The sequence below is a fragment of the Doryrhamphus excisus genome, chromosome 11, assembly GCF_030265055.1.
Source record: "Doryrhamphus excisus isolate RoL2022-K1 chromosome 11, RoL_Dexc_1.0, whole genome shotgun sequence".
Taxonomy (NCBI): domain Eukaryota; kingdom Metazoa; phylum Chordata; class Actinopteri; order Syngnathiformes; family Syngnathidae; genus Doryrhamphus; species Doryrhamphus excisus.
The window spans coordinates 19,210,265-19,229,709 of NC_080476.1; the positions used below are offsets into that span (position 1 = coordinate 19,210,265).

Below are 19,445 nucleotides of genomic sequence, written 5' to 3' on the forward strand. Positions count from 1 at the left end.
AGTGAACGACTCTTCCGACTCGGTTACTTTACTGTATCGTATTTTATACATGTTGTTATTTCAAAAAACGTGCAAGACTTTGATTGTTTTCGACCGAGGATTCACCGATTTTGTTGTGTGTTCCGACAGCCATTTTGTTCTTTGCGGGGCGCTGTCAAGCCACTCGACTGTGATTGGTCTGACGGACTCGATGCTCATCACTCTGTCAGACCCGGTTCGCCTTTCATTAGTCCGGACCCCCTCCATCCGCCACATTCGCACAAATCACATTGACATCCAAACTCCTCACAACCACGGAGCAATTTAACTGATATTCATTAGAGGGATGACAAGAGCTGATGGGAGATCTGCGGAATGGCGGGGGCGGGGGGGCGGGACGGGGACTCTCACTTCTCCTCCTATCCTATCCCCCCCCCATCCTTTTTTCTTCCCTCTCGCTGCCGCTGACTTTGTTTTAGGAGCATCGAGGCGCATCAGCGTCTGTAACGAGCCGACCCTCAAGGATAGTCGAGACAAAAGAACAACGGATAATTCGGCGAATTCTTCTCTTGATTACGTTACGATGAGAGAAAAAAAAAAAACACAACAAAAAAAAACAGCTCCAATGTCAAAAGCGCAGTTACAACGCCGCCAATCACATTCATTCAAGCGGAAGTCCGCTCGTTTAGCCGTCTCCCCCCCTCTGGCCCCTCATTAACCCCCAAAGTGTCAACTATCTCATTAACGCCTCCGAGCATCTTCAACGCGTGCACATCGCTTAGTTTTCCCCCCCAAAAAACAACGCATTTATTAAAAACAAACTTACCACTTCCACACAAATAGGGAGGATAACTATTAACAGTTATTTAACCTTTAACATGAACATTAATTAAACGTAATAATTTTTTCTGGGTACATGATACCATACAGCATCCGTATCAAACTTAAACTTTCATATCAAGGCGGGGGCCTCAAAGTAGTGTCCTGCGGGCCACATTTGGCCCGCGGGCCGCGTGTTTGAGACCCCTGCCATACAGCACCCATATCAAACTTGCGCGGGCCGCACTGACATTAAACTTTCATATCAAGGCGTGGGCCTCAAAGTAGTGTCCTGCGGGCCAGATCTGGCACGCGGGCCGCGTGTTTGAAACCCCTGCCATACAGCATCCATATCAAACTTGCGCGGGCCGCACTGACATTAAACTTTCATATCAAGGCCGGGGCCTCAAACTAGTGTCCTGCGGGCCACATTCGGCCCGCGGGCCGCATGTTTGGAACCCCTGCCATACAGCATCCATATCAAACTTGCGCGGGCCGCACTGACATTAAACTTTCATATCAAGGCCGGGGCCTCAAACTAGTGTCCTGCGGGCCACATCTGGCCCGCGGGCCGCGTGTTTGAGACCCCTGCCATACAGCATCCATATCAAACTTGCGCGGGCCGCACTAACGTTAAACTTTCATACCAAGGCGGGGGCCTCAAAGTAGTGTCCTGCGGGCCACCTTTGGCCCGCGGGCCGCGTGTTTGAGACCCCTGATTTACAACATATTGCGTAACTGCAGGCTCTTGAGACACATGCTAACTCGCAAACTAGAGTGCTATAGCGACGTAAACGGTAGCCTTCAAGTTATTTCCTTTAAACTTAAATCGCCCAAAACTTACCACTTCCACACAAATAGGGAGGATAACTATTAACAGTTATTTAACCTTTAACATGAACATTAATCAAAGGTAATAATTTTTTCTGGGTACATGATATCATACAGCATCCATATCAAATTTGCGCGGGACGCGCTAACATTAAACTTTCATATCAAGGTGGGGGCCTCAAAGTAGTGTCCTGCGTGCCACATTTGGCCCGCGGACCGCGTGTTTGAGACCCATGCTGTAGACGAGCTGACAGTGGTGCAGGATTCACCGACAGGTGCGATTCCCTCCAAACACACGTTTGTTTTAGTGCATCGGCGAGAAGAAGCGGGTGGGGACGATGTGTTCTTTTTTTTCTTGTCATGACTGAATGACTGATTGACGTGAATGACAGACCCCGGGGGGGCGGGCCTTGGGAAGTTATCTGGTTACCATGGTGACGGCCATTTGCCCAGCCTCTAACCCCGGCTCGCTCACTCAACAGAGGACAGCGAGAGTGCAGTGCGCCCATTTACTCTCTTAAATCTCATCATCTCGCTTCAGTTCCTCCCACCCGGGAACAGATTAATTAACACACACACACACACACACACACACGCACACACACACACACACACACACACTGTGTCGTGACCCCGTCTTCTCACACAAACTCATTACTGCCTCAGACTCGCTCCCGGCTTTCCAACGTTTAGGATACGTTGGTTCAACATTGTGGGAGAAGCGGCGATGACTCCCGCTTTGACAAGCAGAATAAAACCCTTAACAATGAATGATAATTGAAAGATGGCGTTCAGAACTCGGAACGGCGGCCATTGATAACGCAAATGACAAAAAAAAAAAAAAAAAAAAAACGCCGCCGCTTTATTGAATATCGTTCGTGTTATCCGCGATTACTTCACAAGCGTTCAATTATGTCGGATATAATGGACTTTTTTTTGCAGGATTGTAAGTGTTGATGAACGCTTTACGGCAGGGGTCTCAAACATGCGGCCCATGGGCCAAATGTTGCCCGCAGGACACTACTTTGAGGCCCACGCCTTGATATGAAAGTTTAATGTTAGTGCGGCCCGCGTAAGTTTGATACGGATGCTGTACGGCAGGGGTCTGAAACACGCGGCCCGCGGGCCAAATGTGGTCCGCAGGACACTACTTTGAGGCCCACGCCTTGATATGAAAATTCAATGTTAGTGCGGCCCGCGCAAGTTTGATACGGATGTTGTACGGCAGGGGTTTCAAACATGAGACCCATGGGCCAAATGTGGTCCGCAGGACACTACTTTGAGGCCCCTGCCTTGATATGAAAATTCAATGTTAGTGCGGCCCGCGCAAGTTTGATACAGATGCTGTACGGCAGGGGTCTCAAACACACGGCCCGCCAGCCAAATGTGGCCCGCAGGACACTACTTTGAGGCCCCCGCCTTCATATGAAAGTTTAATGTTAGTGCGGCCCGCGCAAGTTTGATATGGATGCTGTATGGCAGGGGTCTCAAACACGCGGCCCGCGGGCCAAATGTGGCCCGCAGGACACTAATTTGAGGCCCCCGCCTTGATATGAAAATTCAATGTTAGTGCGGCCCGCGCAAGTTTGATATGGATGCTGTATGGCAGGGGTCTCAAACACGCGGCCCGCCGGCCAAATGTGGCCCGCAGGACACTACTTTGAGGCCCCTGCCTTGATATGAAAATTCAATGTTAGTGCGGCCCGCGCAAGTTTGATACAGATGCTGTATGGCAGGGGTCTCAAACACACGGCCCGCCAGCCAAATGTGGCCCGCAGGACACTAATTTGAGGCCCCCGCCTTGATATGAAAATTCAATGTTAGTGCGGCCCGCGCAAGTTTGATACGGATGCTGTATGGCAGGGGTCTCAAACACGCGGCCCGCGGGCCAAACGTGGCCCGCAGGACACTAGTTTGAGGCCCCCCCGCCTTGATATCATGTACCCAGAAAAAATTATTACGTTTGATTCAAGTTCATGTTAAAGGTTAAATAACTGTTAATAGTTATCCTCCCTATCCGTGTGGAAGTGGTAATTTTTTGGCTATTTAAGTTTAAAGGAAATAACTTGAAGGCTACCGTTTAGGTCGCTAGCGCTCTAGTTTGCGAGTTAGCATGTGTCTCAAGACGCTGCAGTTGCGCAATATGTTGTAAATAAAAAAAAAGTATAAATGTGACTATAGTCGTGTTTTGTCATGTCTACAGGGCTCTAATAATGCTTTGTTCATTTTAATGTGAAAAAAATAATTTGTCTACCCACCAACTATATGTGGTTTCTTAAGTTTTTATTATTTGGTGTTTTATTATTATTATTATATTTATTTATTACTGATTGATTGATTTTCTTTATTCTTGATTTATTTATTTTTCATCTTATTTTTTGCAGAAAAATAAAAATGAAAATATTCTGAAATCGGAACCAAAGCACTGAAAAAGTTTGTATATTTTTCTGTTTTTAATAAAAAATTATTATTATTTTTTTTTTAAAAAACCTGATGCGGCCCAGCCTTGCCTAGACCCTACCTCCAATGACCCCCATGTAAATTGAGTTTGAGCCCCCTGGTTTACAGCATCCATTTTATTTTTTTCCAAGGGACAGTCTTGGAGTACAGGTGCGTGCCAGATTTGCTGTGTGCGCCCGGGGCTCCTGATGGCACCCAAGCCCCCGTGGTAATCAGCTCACTCCGCCTGCTGCTGCTGCTGCTGCGGCACCACCACCTCCTCCTCCTCCTCCTCCACCTCCTCCTCCTCCAGTGACTCGTTTCAGAAACATCTGGTGGTTTACATGCAGCGCACACCACCTGCCAGACGCCTTGCAGGCAGTGGCACCGCTTGCACCTCCCTAGCCAGACCCGATGAGGCGACAAAAAAATCAGACACTGACGAAAAATACGCATTCAAAATCTTCAATTAGTTTCGATCAAAAATCAATCAAAAATGAAACAAAACTAATATTTTATGCAGCATTAATTCAGTTTAATAATAGAAGCACAAGGCATTAACATAGTTGTGTGTGTTTTTTTTTTCTTTATCAAATAACATTTATAAAACTAGTGTGCAAAACATTGTCCTTTTATTCTTCTTCAAGGCTCTGCACCAGTGGATAGTCGTAGTCCTTTTTAAATTAAGAAATATAACAAGTATGCATAATTTAAACAGCAAGTTGTAAGCATATAATACACTTTATGTACATTTTTTTACACAAAAAAAAAGACCTGCATGATGTCTTTCATTCAGTCATGAAAAATAAAATAAACATTGTTTACAATCAAATAAAAAAGTGACACTTGGATATTATTTTCGGAATTATGAAATGTTGCTGTTTTGGCAATTTTTTTTTTTTAAGAGTATTTGGTTGTGGGAAGATGATGCAATGACCAAATAGAAAATTTAAATATTAAAATTTGGGTAGAACAAGACAGAACTGTACAAATGTAAGAGTTGATTCATTCATTCATTCATTTTCACGAGGGTTGCGGGGGGTGCTGGAGCCTATCCCAGCTGTCTTCGGGCAAGTTGTGGAATAAAAACCAAATATTACGGGAATAAATTTGACAAATTATTTAAATAGAAATTTGAAAAAGTACAAAGAAAAAAATGAAAAAAAAAAGAGTAAAAACTAATTAAAGTTGCAATTTTGGGAAAATTAAGTTGTGGAATAAAATTCAAATATTACGGGAATAAATTTGACTAATTATTTAAATAGAAATTTGGAGAAGTAAAAACCAAAAAAAAGGGAAAAAAGAATAAAAACGAATCAATTTAGCAATTTTGTGGAAATTAAGTTGTGGAATAAAATCCAAATATTACGGGAATAAATTTGGCAAATTATTTAAATAAAAATTTGGAAAAGTAAAAACAACAAAAAAAAGGAAAAAAAGAGTTAAAAACTAATTAAAGTTGCAATTTTGGCAAAATTAAAGTGTGGAATAAAATCCAAATATTACGGGAATAAATTTGACAAATTATTTAAATAAAAATTTGGAAAAGTAAAAACGAAAAAAAAGGAAAAAAAAGAGTAAAAACTAATTAAAGTTGCAATTTTGGCAAAATTAAGTTGTGGAATAAAATCCAAATATTACGGGAATAAATTTGACAAATTATTTAAATAGAAATTTGGAAAAGTAAAAACAAAAAAAAAAAGAAAAAAAAAGAGTAAAAACTAAACAAAGTTGCAATTTTGGCTAAATTAAGTTGTGGAATAAAATCCAGATATTACAGGAATAAATTTGGCAAATTATTTAAATAGAAATTTGGAAAAGTAAAAACAAAAAAAAGGGAAAAAAGAGTAAAAACTAATTAAAGTTGCAATTTTGGCAAAATTAACTTGTGGAATAAAATCCAAATATTACAGGAATAAATTTGACAAATTATTTAAATACAAATTTGGAAAAGTAAAAACACACAAAAAAGGGGGAAAAATAGTAAAAACCAATTAAAGTTGCAATTTTGGCAAAATTAAGTTGTGGAATAAAATCCAAATATTACAGTAATAAATTTGACAAATTATTTAAATAGAAATTTGGAAAAGTAAAAACAAAAAAAGGGGAAAAAACAAGTAAAAAATATTTAAAGTTGCAATTTTGGCAAAATTAAGTTGTGGAATAAAATCCAAACATTATGGGAATAAATTTGACAAATTATTTAAATAAAAATTTGGAGAAGTAAAAACAAAAAAAGGGAAAAAAAGAATAAAAAAATAATCAAAGTTGCAATTTTGGGGAAATTAAGTTGTGGAATAAAATCCAAATATTACAGGAATAAATTTGACAATTTTTTAAATAGAAATTTTTGCTTCTACCACAAAATAAATCATAAAAATTAAAAATAAATACACTTAATCAAGTTATTTGTTAACTTTTGGTCTGCCGACGGTGACGTGAGAAAGACGACACAAATTGGGCAAAATATTGTTGACATACAGTAAACTCCAACATGTGACATTTTTTATTATTTTTTTAAAATACATAAAAAGCAAAAATATTATCGGCCGAATTGACGTAAACTTATTGTGCTGACACTTTTAACAGTAGTTCTTGGCATCTTAGTGCATTATACCACAATTTATATTTGTTATTATTTTTTTTAACAAATTCTACAGAAGTTCGTTCAGTTTTTCGACTTCCGAAAAAAACATGCTAGTGTTTGTCGACTTCGCACACAAAAAGCAAGTGATCCTCCGGCGACTTCCCGTGACTCTTACTGAGGTGAAGTTTAATCGCGTGCTTAGTGGCAAATTTGCGGACACAGAGCTGGCAACGGTACACGGTTCCGTTAGCGTTGCAGTCCTCTTGCGGCGACACGTACGACGACTCCAGGGGTGACAGTTTCTCACTCAAACCGTGGGAGTCCCTGACGGTTTGTTTGGGGGAGAGCTTAGCTAGGTCCCTGACTCGGAAACCCAAGTGAGCTTCCAGGTGACCGACATACGCTGCCGGGGTTCGGATCTGCGAGGCGCAGTCACTGCAAAAAAATACAGGCTGACCGGAGTCTAAATTCTTTAAGAACTTAGTTCTGCCTGTTCTTCGGAGCTGGTACTTGACATTCGCTAGCCAGTGGCTAATGGTGGTCATGGAGAGACCAGTAAATCGGGACACGTGCATTCGTTCCTGGGGGCTGAGATCGTTGATGATGTATTTCCCCTCGGAGGTCTGCCTCAAAGTGGACGCAAACTGCGCCTGAAGGAGGAGCAGGTGCTGTGGGTTCCAGCTGGAGTGACGACCCTTGCGTTTGTGTCCGTGCAGAGACGCATCGTCGTCCTCGCACGGAGAGAGCAGACCCTCGGTTTTATCGTTGACCCGCGATCTGGACACCGGTTTGGGTACTGGTTGCGACTGCGTCAGGTTCCTTAGCATGTCTGAGATATCAGAGAGCGCATTCTCGTGTAAAGGACTGCTGGAGTTATACGGAGAAACCACCGTTAGCTGCGCGGGGGTGACGAGAGAGGACGGTGAAATGGAAGAGGCGGTGGAAGAAGGCGTTAAGGGAGCGGACACTTTCTCGCTTTTCGCTTTCGTAAGGTCCATCGGTTGGTCATCACCGGATTGACAAAAACCGCCGCCCACGACGGTTTCAGACTTCTTGCTCTGCGACGGAGGCGCGGCCACCGCGGCTCTTTCCGCGATGCTGTGGCTGAACCTGGACAGCAAACTCAAGGGATCTTGGTTCGGCAAGGAGGGCTTGGCCGCTTTCCCCAAATGAATGCTCATTACGGACTGAAGAGCGCTTAGGGGGTTGACGAAGGGCTGCTCTGGAGGACTATGACCCGTGATGATAGCGGTGCTGCATTTCAAACCCGAGTCATGCGGGGACCTGACTGTCTCTCTCTTGGGATCTGTTGCCGGGGACGCTCGGTCGCTATGGTTCCCCCTTTCAAGGGCGGCCGGGGTGACTGCCCTGAATTCCCGAGGTGACTCAGCCTCCTCGCAGTTACGCGGTCCTCCTGTTTCACTTTTACACGGCGAGAGACGGTTCTCCCTGTTGGGAGACAACCTCTTCACCCTTTGTTCTACTTTTGCTACTTTCTCAGTCACTTTCTTCACCAAGTCCTCCATCGCCTGGAAGTTGTTGCTGGGAAAGGGGGACGACTGTGTAAGCGGGGGGCTGATTAGAGGCTGGTTGTTGGCGAGCGACGACAAGACTCCGTCGCCCCCGTTGAATAGGAACTTCATCGGGGAGTTCTTTTCCATGCCGCTCTGTTGGATCTTCATGGCACTGGGGAACTGGTACGCTGCATGGATGCTGGGATAGCCACCCCAGCTTGGGTTCCCACTCTGGGCCTTGTTGATCGCGGATGTCACCGTGTTTTCCAAAGATTTTAGAATATCCAAACCCCCTTTAGGAGTCTCCTTCAAGTCCTCTTCGGTAAGATAGCTATACTTTGATATGTCGTATTTTTCCTCCTTGTCGGAATCTTCGTCCTTCCTGGATGAAACCGTGACTATTTTTTCATTTCCAGGGACCTCCGGTTTGGTGCACTCCTCCTCAACGTCCTCCCGTTTGATCTCCTTAAGAGGAGGAGAGACAGCAGGGGAAGTTGCGGTGGTTTGAAGAGGTGGAGGCGAGAAGGTCGAGGGTGCTAGCGGAACGGATTGAACTCTCGGTTCCGTTGGTGTAGTGACTCTACCGGGATTGGGCGACGTGGCTTCAGGGAGCGGCTTCCCTCTCTTCCCCACAGAGTTAGTCACCCTTAAAAAGTGTCCGGTTACCATCATGTGGGTTCTCAGTTCTTGCAAAGTATTGTGGGAACTCCCGCACTCCATGCATTTGAGGATTTGGAATTTGTTGGATTCAAACTGGCAAGCGTAGCTGGCACCGTTCTGGTGAGCGTATCGATTGGTAGACGTCGAGTAAGGGCTGGACGACCGTTTCAGTGAGGGTTCGCTCGATTCTGAATGCGAGTGCTTAGCTTTCGGGGTTCCTTCTCTGGAACGTTGCGAGGGCGTCAGATCTAACCCCACGAGGGACCGTTTTTTCGATGACAGGATTTTCGTAGCCACCGGGGCCATCGGCTCCTTCAGAGGCACTTTCTGATAATGTTTGGTCTTGATCATGTGGACGCTGAGATCCTGAAGCGATTCAAAGGAGTGACCGCAGTACATGCACTTCAAAACCTTCTGGGCGTCTTCCTTGCCTTCCATTTCCAAAAGCGACCGTTTTCGCGGTTTGGACCAACGTTTTGCGCCGCTTCCTGACTTGTCCTGGTTGTCGTCTCGGTAGTGACCCGTATCGTTCATATGAACGGTGAGTTCAACCAACGTATCGTAAGCGGCGCTGCAACCCTTGCAACGAAACTTGCTAGCCCCCGTAAAGATTGAACCAAACAGTTTTGGGTTTTGCCTGTGGAGCTGGACTGTGCTGAAGAGTCCGGGTTCGGATTGAGCGGTGTGGCGACTCTGCGGCGGATTCTGTTGAAGCGTTTTCGCTACGGCGGACTGATGCCAGTCGTAGCTGCTGCTACTGCAGCTACTGCTGCTACTCGTGCTATTGCTACGAGTCGGCTTCTCCGTGGAAACCGATGGCGGTAACTGCGTTTGTTTGGGGTTGAAACTCACAGGCGTCCATAGCGGACTTGTTAGGAAGCTGGAGTAGATAGCCTTCATATGTTCTAAGGTGTCCATCCCGATGGGGGGCGTCTTAGTGCCGCCGTTTAGAGGCGCCGCTTCCGCTTTTTGAGGCGGGCTGTCGACGTCTGAAAGACAATCGCTGATCTCGCTCACATGCGACTCGCTGTCAATGTCCTCCGCGGCCCCCGCTGACTCCCGGTCACATGCTTGGATCTTGGCAGGATCTGCGTTTTCCTCGACAATGTCATCTTTCACGGGAAGGTCATCCCGAGGATCTGAGGGCGGGTCGCTTGCTTCCGAGTCCTCATCCTCTGCAGCGTGCTTTGTCAGCTCCTCGGGAGAATAAGCTGCGAGGCGAAACGGAGACAGAACGAGATGAGTTAAAATTTCAGGGAGTGTTAAAATAACCGAAAAAAAGTTTCTCGGCAATGTGTGCCCGAGGACTCCCCGGGATAAATGAGCCATCTGTGTGGGAGCCTTTAAAAGCCGAGCTGAGAAATTACAGTCATCCCATTTCACCTCATCAACCGTTGAGGTGTTATTTTCCTCCAGGCGAGCCTGTATTTATATACTACCCCAGCCACATGGAACTTATGCCTCCCCCTTTTCTTTTTCAGTCGCGGTATTGGAGAAAAACAAAAAAAAAACAACAAAAAAAAAAAAGAAATATCTTGGCAAAAACATAATGCACCATTTTATTTATCTCAGGGCGCAACAGCTTGAAATGAAAACTAAATCTGAAATTAATGAAGCCCAATCTCGCTGTGGCATTCTCCTCTGGGGTAATAAATGAGTTGGATCAACCTCCATCTGTCAGTTAATATGTCTGACGCCTCTTCATCTGCCCTTTTCTGTGATCTACTCTACACACACACACACACACACACACACTTCCACCCGCTTTGCACTCGCACACGACGTTGAGGAATGGGAAAATGTTGTCCAGACATCCGTTAGCGGACTGAAGCCAGTTTGCTAATGTGTGCAAGTTTCGTTTTTTTTTGCGCAAAGCTCAACAGCTTCTGAGTGCCGCGCCGGTTGCAGTGCGAGGGAATCAAACGATGCACAACGATGAGTCAAAAAACGAGAAACGATACAAGCAATTGATGTTTGCTAAATACAAGGAACCAGTGATGATGTGCATTATATAATAATAATTTTATTATAATAAAATTAAATAAAATTACATAAAATTAAATAAAATTACATAAAATTAAATAAAACAAAATAAAATTAAATTAAATAAAATTAAATAAATAAAAGTTAAAAAAACTAAACTATATCAGGAAAGCAGGAAGTGAACAAATGTAACAGTTACTGATTGTACCTTGTACCGAGGTGCATTACTAAAAAAAAAACAAAAACAAAAACAAAAACAAAAACAAAAAAAACCTTAAACTGTATTATGGAAAGCAGGAAGTGAACAAATGTAACAGGCTAAAAATAACCAATTACTTCAAAATGTCATCCAATACTTCTCTACAAGAGAGGAGAAATATAATCTCAGGGAAGAAGTACATTTGAAACACTTCTATGCTAGGACTACTACGTTATGCTAGCCATAGCATTTCAGTATGTGGAATCAAACTATGGAATGGATTGAGTAAGGAAATCAAACAATGTACAACGATGAGCCAATTCAAGAAACAATACAAGCAGTTGATGTTTGCTAAATACAAGGATGAAGAGTCTTGAACCAGTCATGATGTGCTATATATATCACTATATTGACACTTACTATGGTACCCATTATGTCATTGGATGCTCATATCATCTCCTACTTCGGTATTGGACAAAAAAAATAACAAAATAAAATAAAATAAAATAAAATAAAACAAAATTAAATAAAATTAAATAAAATTAAATAAATAAAAATTAAAACTAAAAAAACAAATGTAACAGTTACTGATTGTACCTTGTACCTTGTACCGAGGTGCATTACTAAAAAAAAAAAAAAAAAAAAAAACAACAACCTTAAAGATTATGGTAAGCAGGAAGTGAACAAATGTAACAGGCTAAAAATAACCAATTACTTAAAAATGTCATCCAATACTTCTCTACAAGAAAGGAGAAATATAATCTCAGGGAAGAAGTAAAACTTCTATGCTAGGACTACTACGTTATGCTAGCCATAGCATTTCAGTATCAAACTACGGAATGGATTCATAAAAAATACATAAATAAATTAAATCAAATTAAATTAAATAAAACTAAATAAAACAAAATTAAATTAAACGAAAAAAACTAAAATTCAAATCTTTTTTCCATTAAAAAAAACTTCACTTGTTCACTTCCTGCTTTCCATAATACAGTTTAGGTTTTTCTTTTGTTTTTTTTTTTAATAATGCGAGTCCACAATATGGTAAATATGTGATAATATGGTAATGGTAATGGTTTAATTTCATGTTTAATAACATGCATCAGATTACAATTGAGTGCATCCCATAATCAGTTCCCAAGTTCCACATGTCAAAAAGGAGTAGGAAGAAGCAAAGCTTATTAAATCCTACCCCTCATATCTGGTACTTTTATAATAAGTAACTGTTACATTTGTTCACTTCCTGCTTTCCTAATATAGTTTAAATTTTTTTTATAATTTTTTATTTTATTATTATTATTTTTTAATATAAAAAATAAAAGTAAAAAAATAATAAAAAATAATTTCAAAATAATACAATTTTTAAAAATAAAACAAAATAAATAAATACATAAATAAAAACTTAAAACTATATTGTGCGTTCAAGGTGAGAAATCTCAACAAAAAAAACATGATCAGTGAAGCTTAAGGACTTAAATGCATACGTCTTATCTGTAAAATAATAATAATAATAATAAATAAATAATAATAATAAAATAAAAATTTATAAAAAAAACTTAGGAAAGCAGGAAGTGAACAAATGTAACAGTTACTGATTGTAAAAGTCCCAGATACGAGGGGTAGGATTTAATAAGCTTTGCTTCTTCCTACTCCTTTCGGACATGTGGAACTGGGAACTTATTATGGGATGCACTCAATTGTCATCTGATGCATGTTCAAATGAAATTAAACCATTACCATTACCATTACATTATTGATGTATATACATTATTGAGCGCATTATAATGCTAAAAATCCAAAGTCATCCACCGCTAAGCCCGTCTGCAACGTTAGGCTGGACATTAATAAAAAAAAATGTTGAAAATTGTGAATATGAACCAAGTCTTTTGACAGCTATTATAAACTAAGACAAATGGTCTATAAAAGAAACCGAGAGTGTAAACTGAGACGGCTTTGTTTGCTCAGAAAGTCTAAATTGTGCGTTTGAACACACAAACACCGTGACTAAATCTTACTACACACACACACACACACACACACACACACATACACACACACGTCCAGTCTAAACAAAAATGTCATAGCAGAAATAACTCTCATTTCCAGTGCTAACAGCCAATCTCCAGACATCCATGCGCCTGGCGCTGGTCTGATTTGGGCCCCCGGGGGCAAACTCAGTCGGCATCTACACAGCACTGGCCAGCCTAATGGAGACCTGGCAGGTGCAGCCCACTCTGTGTCCTCGCGGAGATTTGGTGTGTCACCGGGTATCCATTACCTGCCATTCTCAGCTGATAGGCCCCGACAGCCCTGATCAAAAGATGTCGCCGGGCCCCAATCCGTTTGGCAGTCGGTGGCGTGTCGTTTGTAAAAAGGGCCAAGCAGGGTGTAAATAAAATGACATGATCACTTCCCCGGCCCCTCATGTTCTGGACACAATTATGATAATGCGGACGTGGAAGTGAGGGAGGGGGTCTGGGGCGACGAAGGAAGGGGGCAAGGGGCTAAATTGCTCACGCTCGGCCAAACACGGGAGGGAACATTGCTACCAGGCGGCAAACCTCTACCACACCCTTTTTCCCTTTTTTACTTCAGTGGTCTCAAACATGCGGCCCGCGGGCCAAATGTGGTACGCCGGACACTACTTTGAGGCCCCCGCCTTGATAAGAAAGTTTAATGTTAGCGCGCCCCGCGCAAGTTTGATGCTGTATGGTATCATGTACCCAAAAAAAAATTATTACGTTTGATTAATGTTCATGTTAAAGGTTAAATAACTGTTAATAGTTATCCTCCCTATCCGTGTGGAAGTGGTAAATTTTTGTTTTTTTAGGTTTAAAGGAAACAACTTGAAGGCTACCGTTTAGGTCTCTAGCTCTGTAGTTTGCGAGTTAGCATGTGCCCACGTGCCAAATGTGGCCCGCATGACACTAGTTTGAGGCCCCCGCCTTGATATGAAAGTTTAATGTTAGTTTGATACAGATGCTGTATGGTATCATGTACCCAGAAAAAATTATTATGTTTGATTAATGTTCATGTTAAAGGTTAAATAACTGTTAATAGTTATCCTCCCTATCCGCGTGGAAGTGGTAAGTTTTTGGCTTTTTTTTTAAGTTTAAAGGAAATAACTTGAAGGCTACCGTTTAGGGTCGCTAGTTCTGTAGTTTGCGAATTAGCATGTGCCCGTGTGCCAAATGTGGCCCGCAGGACACTAGTTTGAGGCCCCCGCCTTGATATGAAAGGCCCGCGCAAGTTTGATATGGATGCTGTATGGTATCATGTACCCCCCAAAAAAAAAAATTATTTCGTTTGATTAATGTTCATGTTAAAGGTTAAATAACTGTTAATAGTTATCCTCCCTATCTGTGTGGAAGTGGTAAGTTTTTGGCTATTTAAGTTTAAGGGAAATAACTTGAAGGCTACCGTTTAGGTCGCTAGCTCTCTAGTTTGCGAGTTAGCATGTGTCTCAAGACGCTGCAGTTGCGCAATATGTTGTAAATAAAAAAAGTATAAATGTGACTATAGTCGTGTTTTGTCATGTCTACAGGGCTCTAATAATGCTTTGTTCATTTTAATATGAAAAAAATTGATTTTTTGATTTTCTTTGTTCTTGATTTGTTTATTTATTTTTCATCTTATTTTGTGCAGAAAAATTAAAATTAAGATATTTTGTAGAGCTTTTATTGTAGAAAATTGGAACCAAAGCACTGAAAGTTTGTATATTTTTCTGTTTTTAATAAATTATTAAAAACAACTATATGTGGTTTCTTAATTTTTTATTTTATTTTATTTTATTTTATTTTATTTTATTTTATTTTATTTTATTTTATTTTATTTTATTTTATTTTATTTTATTTTATTTTATTTTATTTTATTTTATTTTATTTTATTTTATTTTATTATTTGCCGTTTTATTGTTATTATATTTATTTATTACTGATTGATTTTCTTTATTCTAGATCTTATTTTGTGTAGAAAAATAAAAATGAGAATATTTCTGTTTTTAATAAATGCGTTTGGTTTTTTTTTGTTTTTTTGGAAAACCTGATGCGGCCCAGCCTCGCCTAGACCCTATCTCCAGTGGCCCCCACTTAAATTGAGTTTGAGACCCCTTGCTTTAGGTTCTCATGCGTTTCTACTCCAGAAGGAATTGCCGTCAGATTCTCATTTGGGAAAGGAAATCCAGTCCGGATGAGGTAGTCTCTGTAATATATTTGCATCCCGACTAACTAGTCACAGACGTCATCTTGCATCAGGCGAGTCCGCATCACCGTTTGACCAACTTGTCAGGTCACTTGTCTCTTCCTCGGTGTGAATTTACGCCACGTATCCGTTGTGTGTTGCTTTGACACATTCACGCATTTAACGCTGTAACCTATTTACTGTCACCGCGTCACATTCGCAAGCTTTCCCAAAAAGGATCCATGTGTTTAATCCCGGGGAAAAAAGGACTGCAGCATCGCTAATGTTCATTTGTCATTAAGCTTAAATTGCACAGAGTGGGGGTGTGAAGTCCGAAAGGACGAGCTATAAAAACCTACAGAGTGTATCCGTGCTCCCAGGCAATTTAAAATGCAAAACAAAAACCATTATGTCTGAGCGCTATCTGTTAATTTAATCCCCAATGACTGATAATCCATCACGTAGGGCGACAACCACATCCAATTATTCTCCCTGGCTTGACTGACAACAGAGGTGATTTATCAAGCTAATAAAAGGTGATGGGAGTATGGAGGCTCCCTTAGTATAAAAAAAACACAACAGAAAGATTATGGAACTATCTCCTTGATGTGTATATGCGTATGGATAATAAACAATATGGGAACTGCGTACGTTATTAGGGGTTATTAAAAACAGACAAATATACAAACTTTTTCAGTGCTTTGGTTCCCGATTTTCTACAATAAAAGCTCTGATAATTTTTTATTTTTATTTTTCTGCACAAAATAAGATGAAAAATAAATAAATCAAGAACAAAGAAAATCAATCAATCAGTAATAAATAAATATAATAATAATAATAAAACGGCAAATAATTAAAAAAATAATAGACAAATTATTTTTTTCACATTAAAATGAACAAAGCATTATTAGAGCCCTGTAGACATGACAAAACACGACTATAGTCACATTTATACTTTATTTATTTACAACATATTGCGCAACTGCAGGGTCTTTAGCCACATGCTAACTCGCAAACTAGACAGCTAGCGACCTAAACGGTAGCCTTCAAGTTAATTTCCTTTAAACTTAAATAGACAAAAACTACCACTTCCACACGGATAGGGAGGATAACTATTAACAGTTATTTAACCTTTAACATGAACATTAATCAAACGTAATAATTTTTTCTGGGTACATGATACCATACAGCATCCATATCAAACTTGCGCGGGGCGGCGCTAACATTAAACTTTCATATCAAGGTGGGGGCCTCAAACTAGTCTCCTGCGTACCACATTTGGCCCGCGGGCCGCGTGTTTGAGACCCCTGCCATACAGCATCCATATCAAACTTGCGTGGGCCCGCGCTAACAATAAACTTTCATATCAAGGCGGGGGCCACAAACTAGTCTCCTGCGTACCACATTTGGCCCGCGGGCTTTGTGTTTGAGATCCCTGCCATACAGCATCCATATCAAACTTGCGCGGGCCCGCGCTAACATTAAACTTTCATATCAAGGCGGGGGCCTCAAAGTAGTCTCCTGCAGGCCACATTTGGCCCGCGGGCCGCATGTTTGAGACCCCTGGCGTATGTTATTGGAAAAAAACAAAGTAACTCACAGAAATACTATACTTAACCGTGGTATTGAACGGTACTAACATACTTTCAGGAAGCGAGAAAAATAACAACACATCAACAAGTGAATGACTATCATTATTTTTCACTTTTTTGGCTCTCAATCTATAATGCAGTTATGACTGTTTGATTGTAACTAAGGTGACTTCCTGTCCTGTTGAGGGGCTGTTTCCTGTGGGTAAGAACCCCCTGCCGAGACGCTATGTTGACTTGAAGTGTGCAGTGTAGGAATACTGTATGAATGGTTTACACCAGGGGTCTCAAACACGCGGCCCACGGGCCAATTGTGGCCCGCAGGACACTACTTTGAGGCCCCCGCCTTGATATGAAAGTTTAATGTTAGTGCGGCCCGCGCAAGTTTGATATGGATGCTGTATGGCAGGGGTCTCAAACACGCGGCCCACGGGCCAAATGTGGTCCGCAGGACACTAGTTTGAGGCCCCCGACTTGAAAGTTTAATGTTAGTGCGTCCCGCGCAAGTTTGATATGGATGCTGTATGGCAGGGGTCTCAAACACGCGGCCCGCGGGCCAAATGTGGTCCGCAGGACACTACTTTGAGGCCCCCGCCTTGATATGAAAGTTTAATGTTAGTGCGGCCCGCGCAAGTTTGATATGGATGCTGTATGGCAGGGGTATCAAACACGCGGCCCGCGGGCCAAATGTGGTACGCAGGACACTACTTTGAGGCCCCCGCCTTGATATGAACGTTTAATGTTAGTGCGGCCCGCGCAAGTTTGATATGGATGCTGTATGGCAGGGGTCTCAAACACGCGGCCCGCGGGCCAAATGTGGTACGCAGGAGACTACTTTGAGGCCCCCCGCCTTGATATGAACGTTTAATGTTAGTGCGGCCCGCGCAAGTTTGATATGGATGCTGTATGGCAGGGGTCTCAAACACGCGGCCCACGGGCCAGATGTGGTCCGCAGGAGACTACTTTGAGGCCCCCGCCTTGATATGAAAGTTTAATGTTCTAATCTTTTTGGATAGAAAAAGGCATATTTCACCACTGGACACGGTCTCAACCCCCCCAACTCACCCCCCCCCCCATGTATGTCAAAATAAAGTAAATCAGTCAGTTAGCACGGCACCTTTTCCTGCACAAACATAATCACACACACGCGCACGAATGCCGCCGATGAGGAAAGACAGTCCCATCTTGGCACGCAGGAAGCATTCCTGAGGAGTATCATTTACGTAAACATGAGGGCCCGCTGACCAGCAAAGGGAGAGATGATGATCAGATATAGAAAGACTGCAGTTTTGCACCGACCATCAGGAACAACACACGTTTGCAGGGACGCCATGATTAGCACTTTAACACCATTTGCATACGTGAGCGATTATATGAAGAATACTCAAAAAATAAGGATTTATTTTCAATTAGAAGTATTTGCACTCTTTGTTAATTCTTGTGTTTTTTTTTTTTAACTTTAAATCAGTCCCAAAATGATCCGAGTTTTCCGAGTCTTCACAGCTGTGAAAACCATCTGGGAGCCAGATCCCACCCAAGAGCTGCGTAGTAAACAGGATGCGTCATTAAATACTCTACCTGGGTCTGGCTCAGTTTGCCCCCCCCCCTAAAAAAAAAAAAATAACTAAAAAACTGTAGTTATTTAATATGCGGTTTAATATGCAGCCATTTATTTACTTCATTCATTTGTTCAGATGCGTTCAAATACAACTGGTAAATGTGCATTTTTTTAGTCATGATTGGTAGCTTAATTAGGGAAATAACCGATCACACAATGAACTGCCCTTAATGCTAAAAAAATAGCAACTGCTAGTCTGCAGAGCAGACAGGAAGTTACCTCCGTGGGTGGTCTCATACAGTTAAACAACCAAAAACTCTCACGACACGGTAAGTTCAAAGGTTCTAATATTCTCTCTAATACTCAAAGCATAGTTTAGCATTTTTATCGTAACAAAAATGTATTTATTAAAATGTATTAAAAACAGAAAAATGATTTTCTACAATAAAAGCTCCGATAAAACATTCCACTGTTCTCAAATATCTTAATTTTTATTTTTCTGCACAAAATAAGTAATAATTTTTTCATTAAACTTTCATATCAAGGCGGGGGGCCTCAAAGTAGTGTCCTGCGGACCACATTTGGCCCGTGGGCCGCGTGTTTGAGACCCCTGCCACAAGGCATCCATAACAAACTTGCGCGGGCCGCACTAACATTAAACTTTCATATCAAGGCGGGGGCCTCAAAGTAGTGTCCTGCGGACCACATTTGGCCTGCGGGCTGCGTGTTTGAGACCCCTGCCATACAGCATCCATATCAAACTTGCGCGGGCCGCACTAATATTAAACTTTCATATCATGGTGGGGGCCTCAAAGTAGTGTCCTGCGGACCACATTTGGCCCGCGGGCCGCGTGTTTGAGACCCCTGCCCCTGGTGTAAACATTCATACAGTATTCCTACACTGCACACTTCAAGTCAACATAGCGTCTCGGCAGGGGGTTCTTACCCACAGGAAACAGCCCCTCAACAGGACAGGAAGTCACCTTAGTTACAATCAAACAAACCGCAGAACTTCGACCCGGAATATCACATTTCCCAGGAGCCTAAAACTTTTTTTTTTTTTAATCAGTTCAGGAATAATCATGTCGCTGTCAAAACAGGAGATCAC

The 19,445-nt window shown here is 41.9% G+C and overlaps 1 protein-coding gene across 1 annotated transcript in view; it reads right to left on the minus strand.

The window, feature by feature from the left end:
- Positions 1-4,369: 4,369 nt before the first annotated feature.
- tshz3a (teashirt zinc finger homeobox 3a) overlaps positions 4,370-19,445 on the minus strand; it is a 29,846-nt gene continuing 14,770 nt past the window's right edge. The window contains exon 2 of the mRNA XM_058087575.1: positions 4,370-10,040. Within this exon, the coding sequence (XP_057943558.1) occupies positions 6,766-10,040 (3,275 nt within the window). The 3' untranslated portion in view covers positions 4,370-6,765. The remainder of the gene's footprint in view (positions 10,041-19,445) is intronic.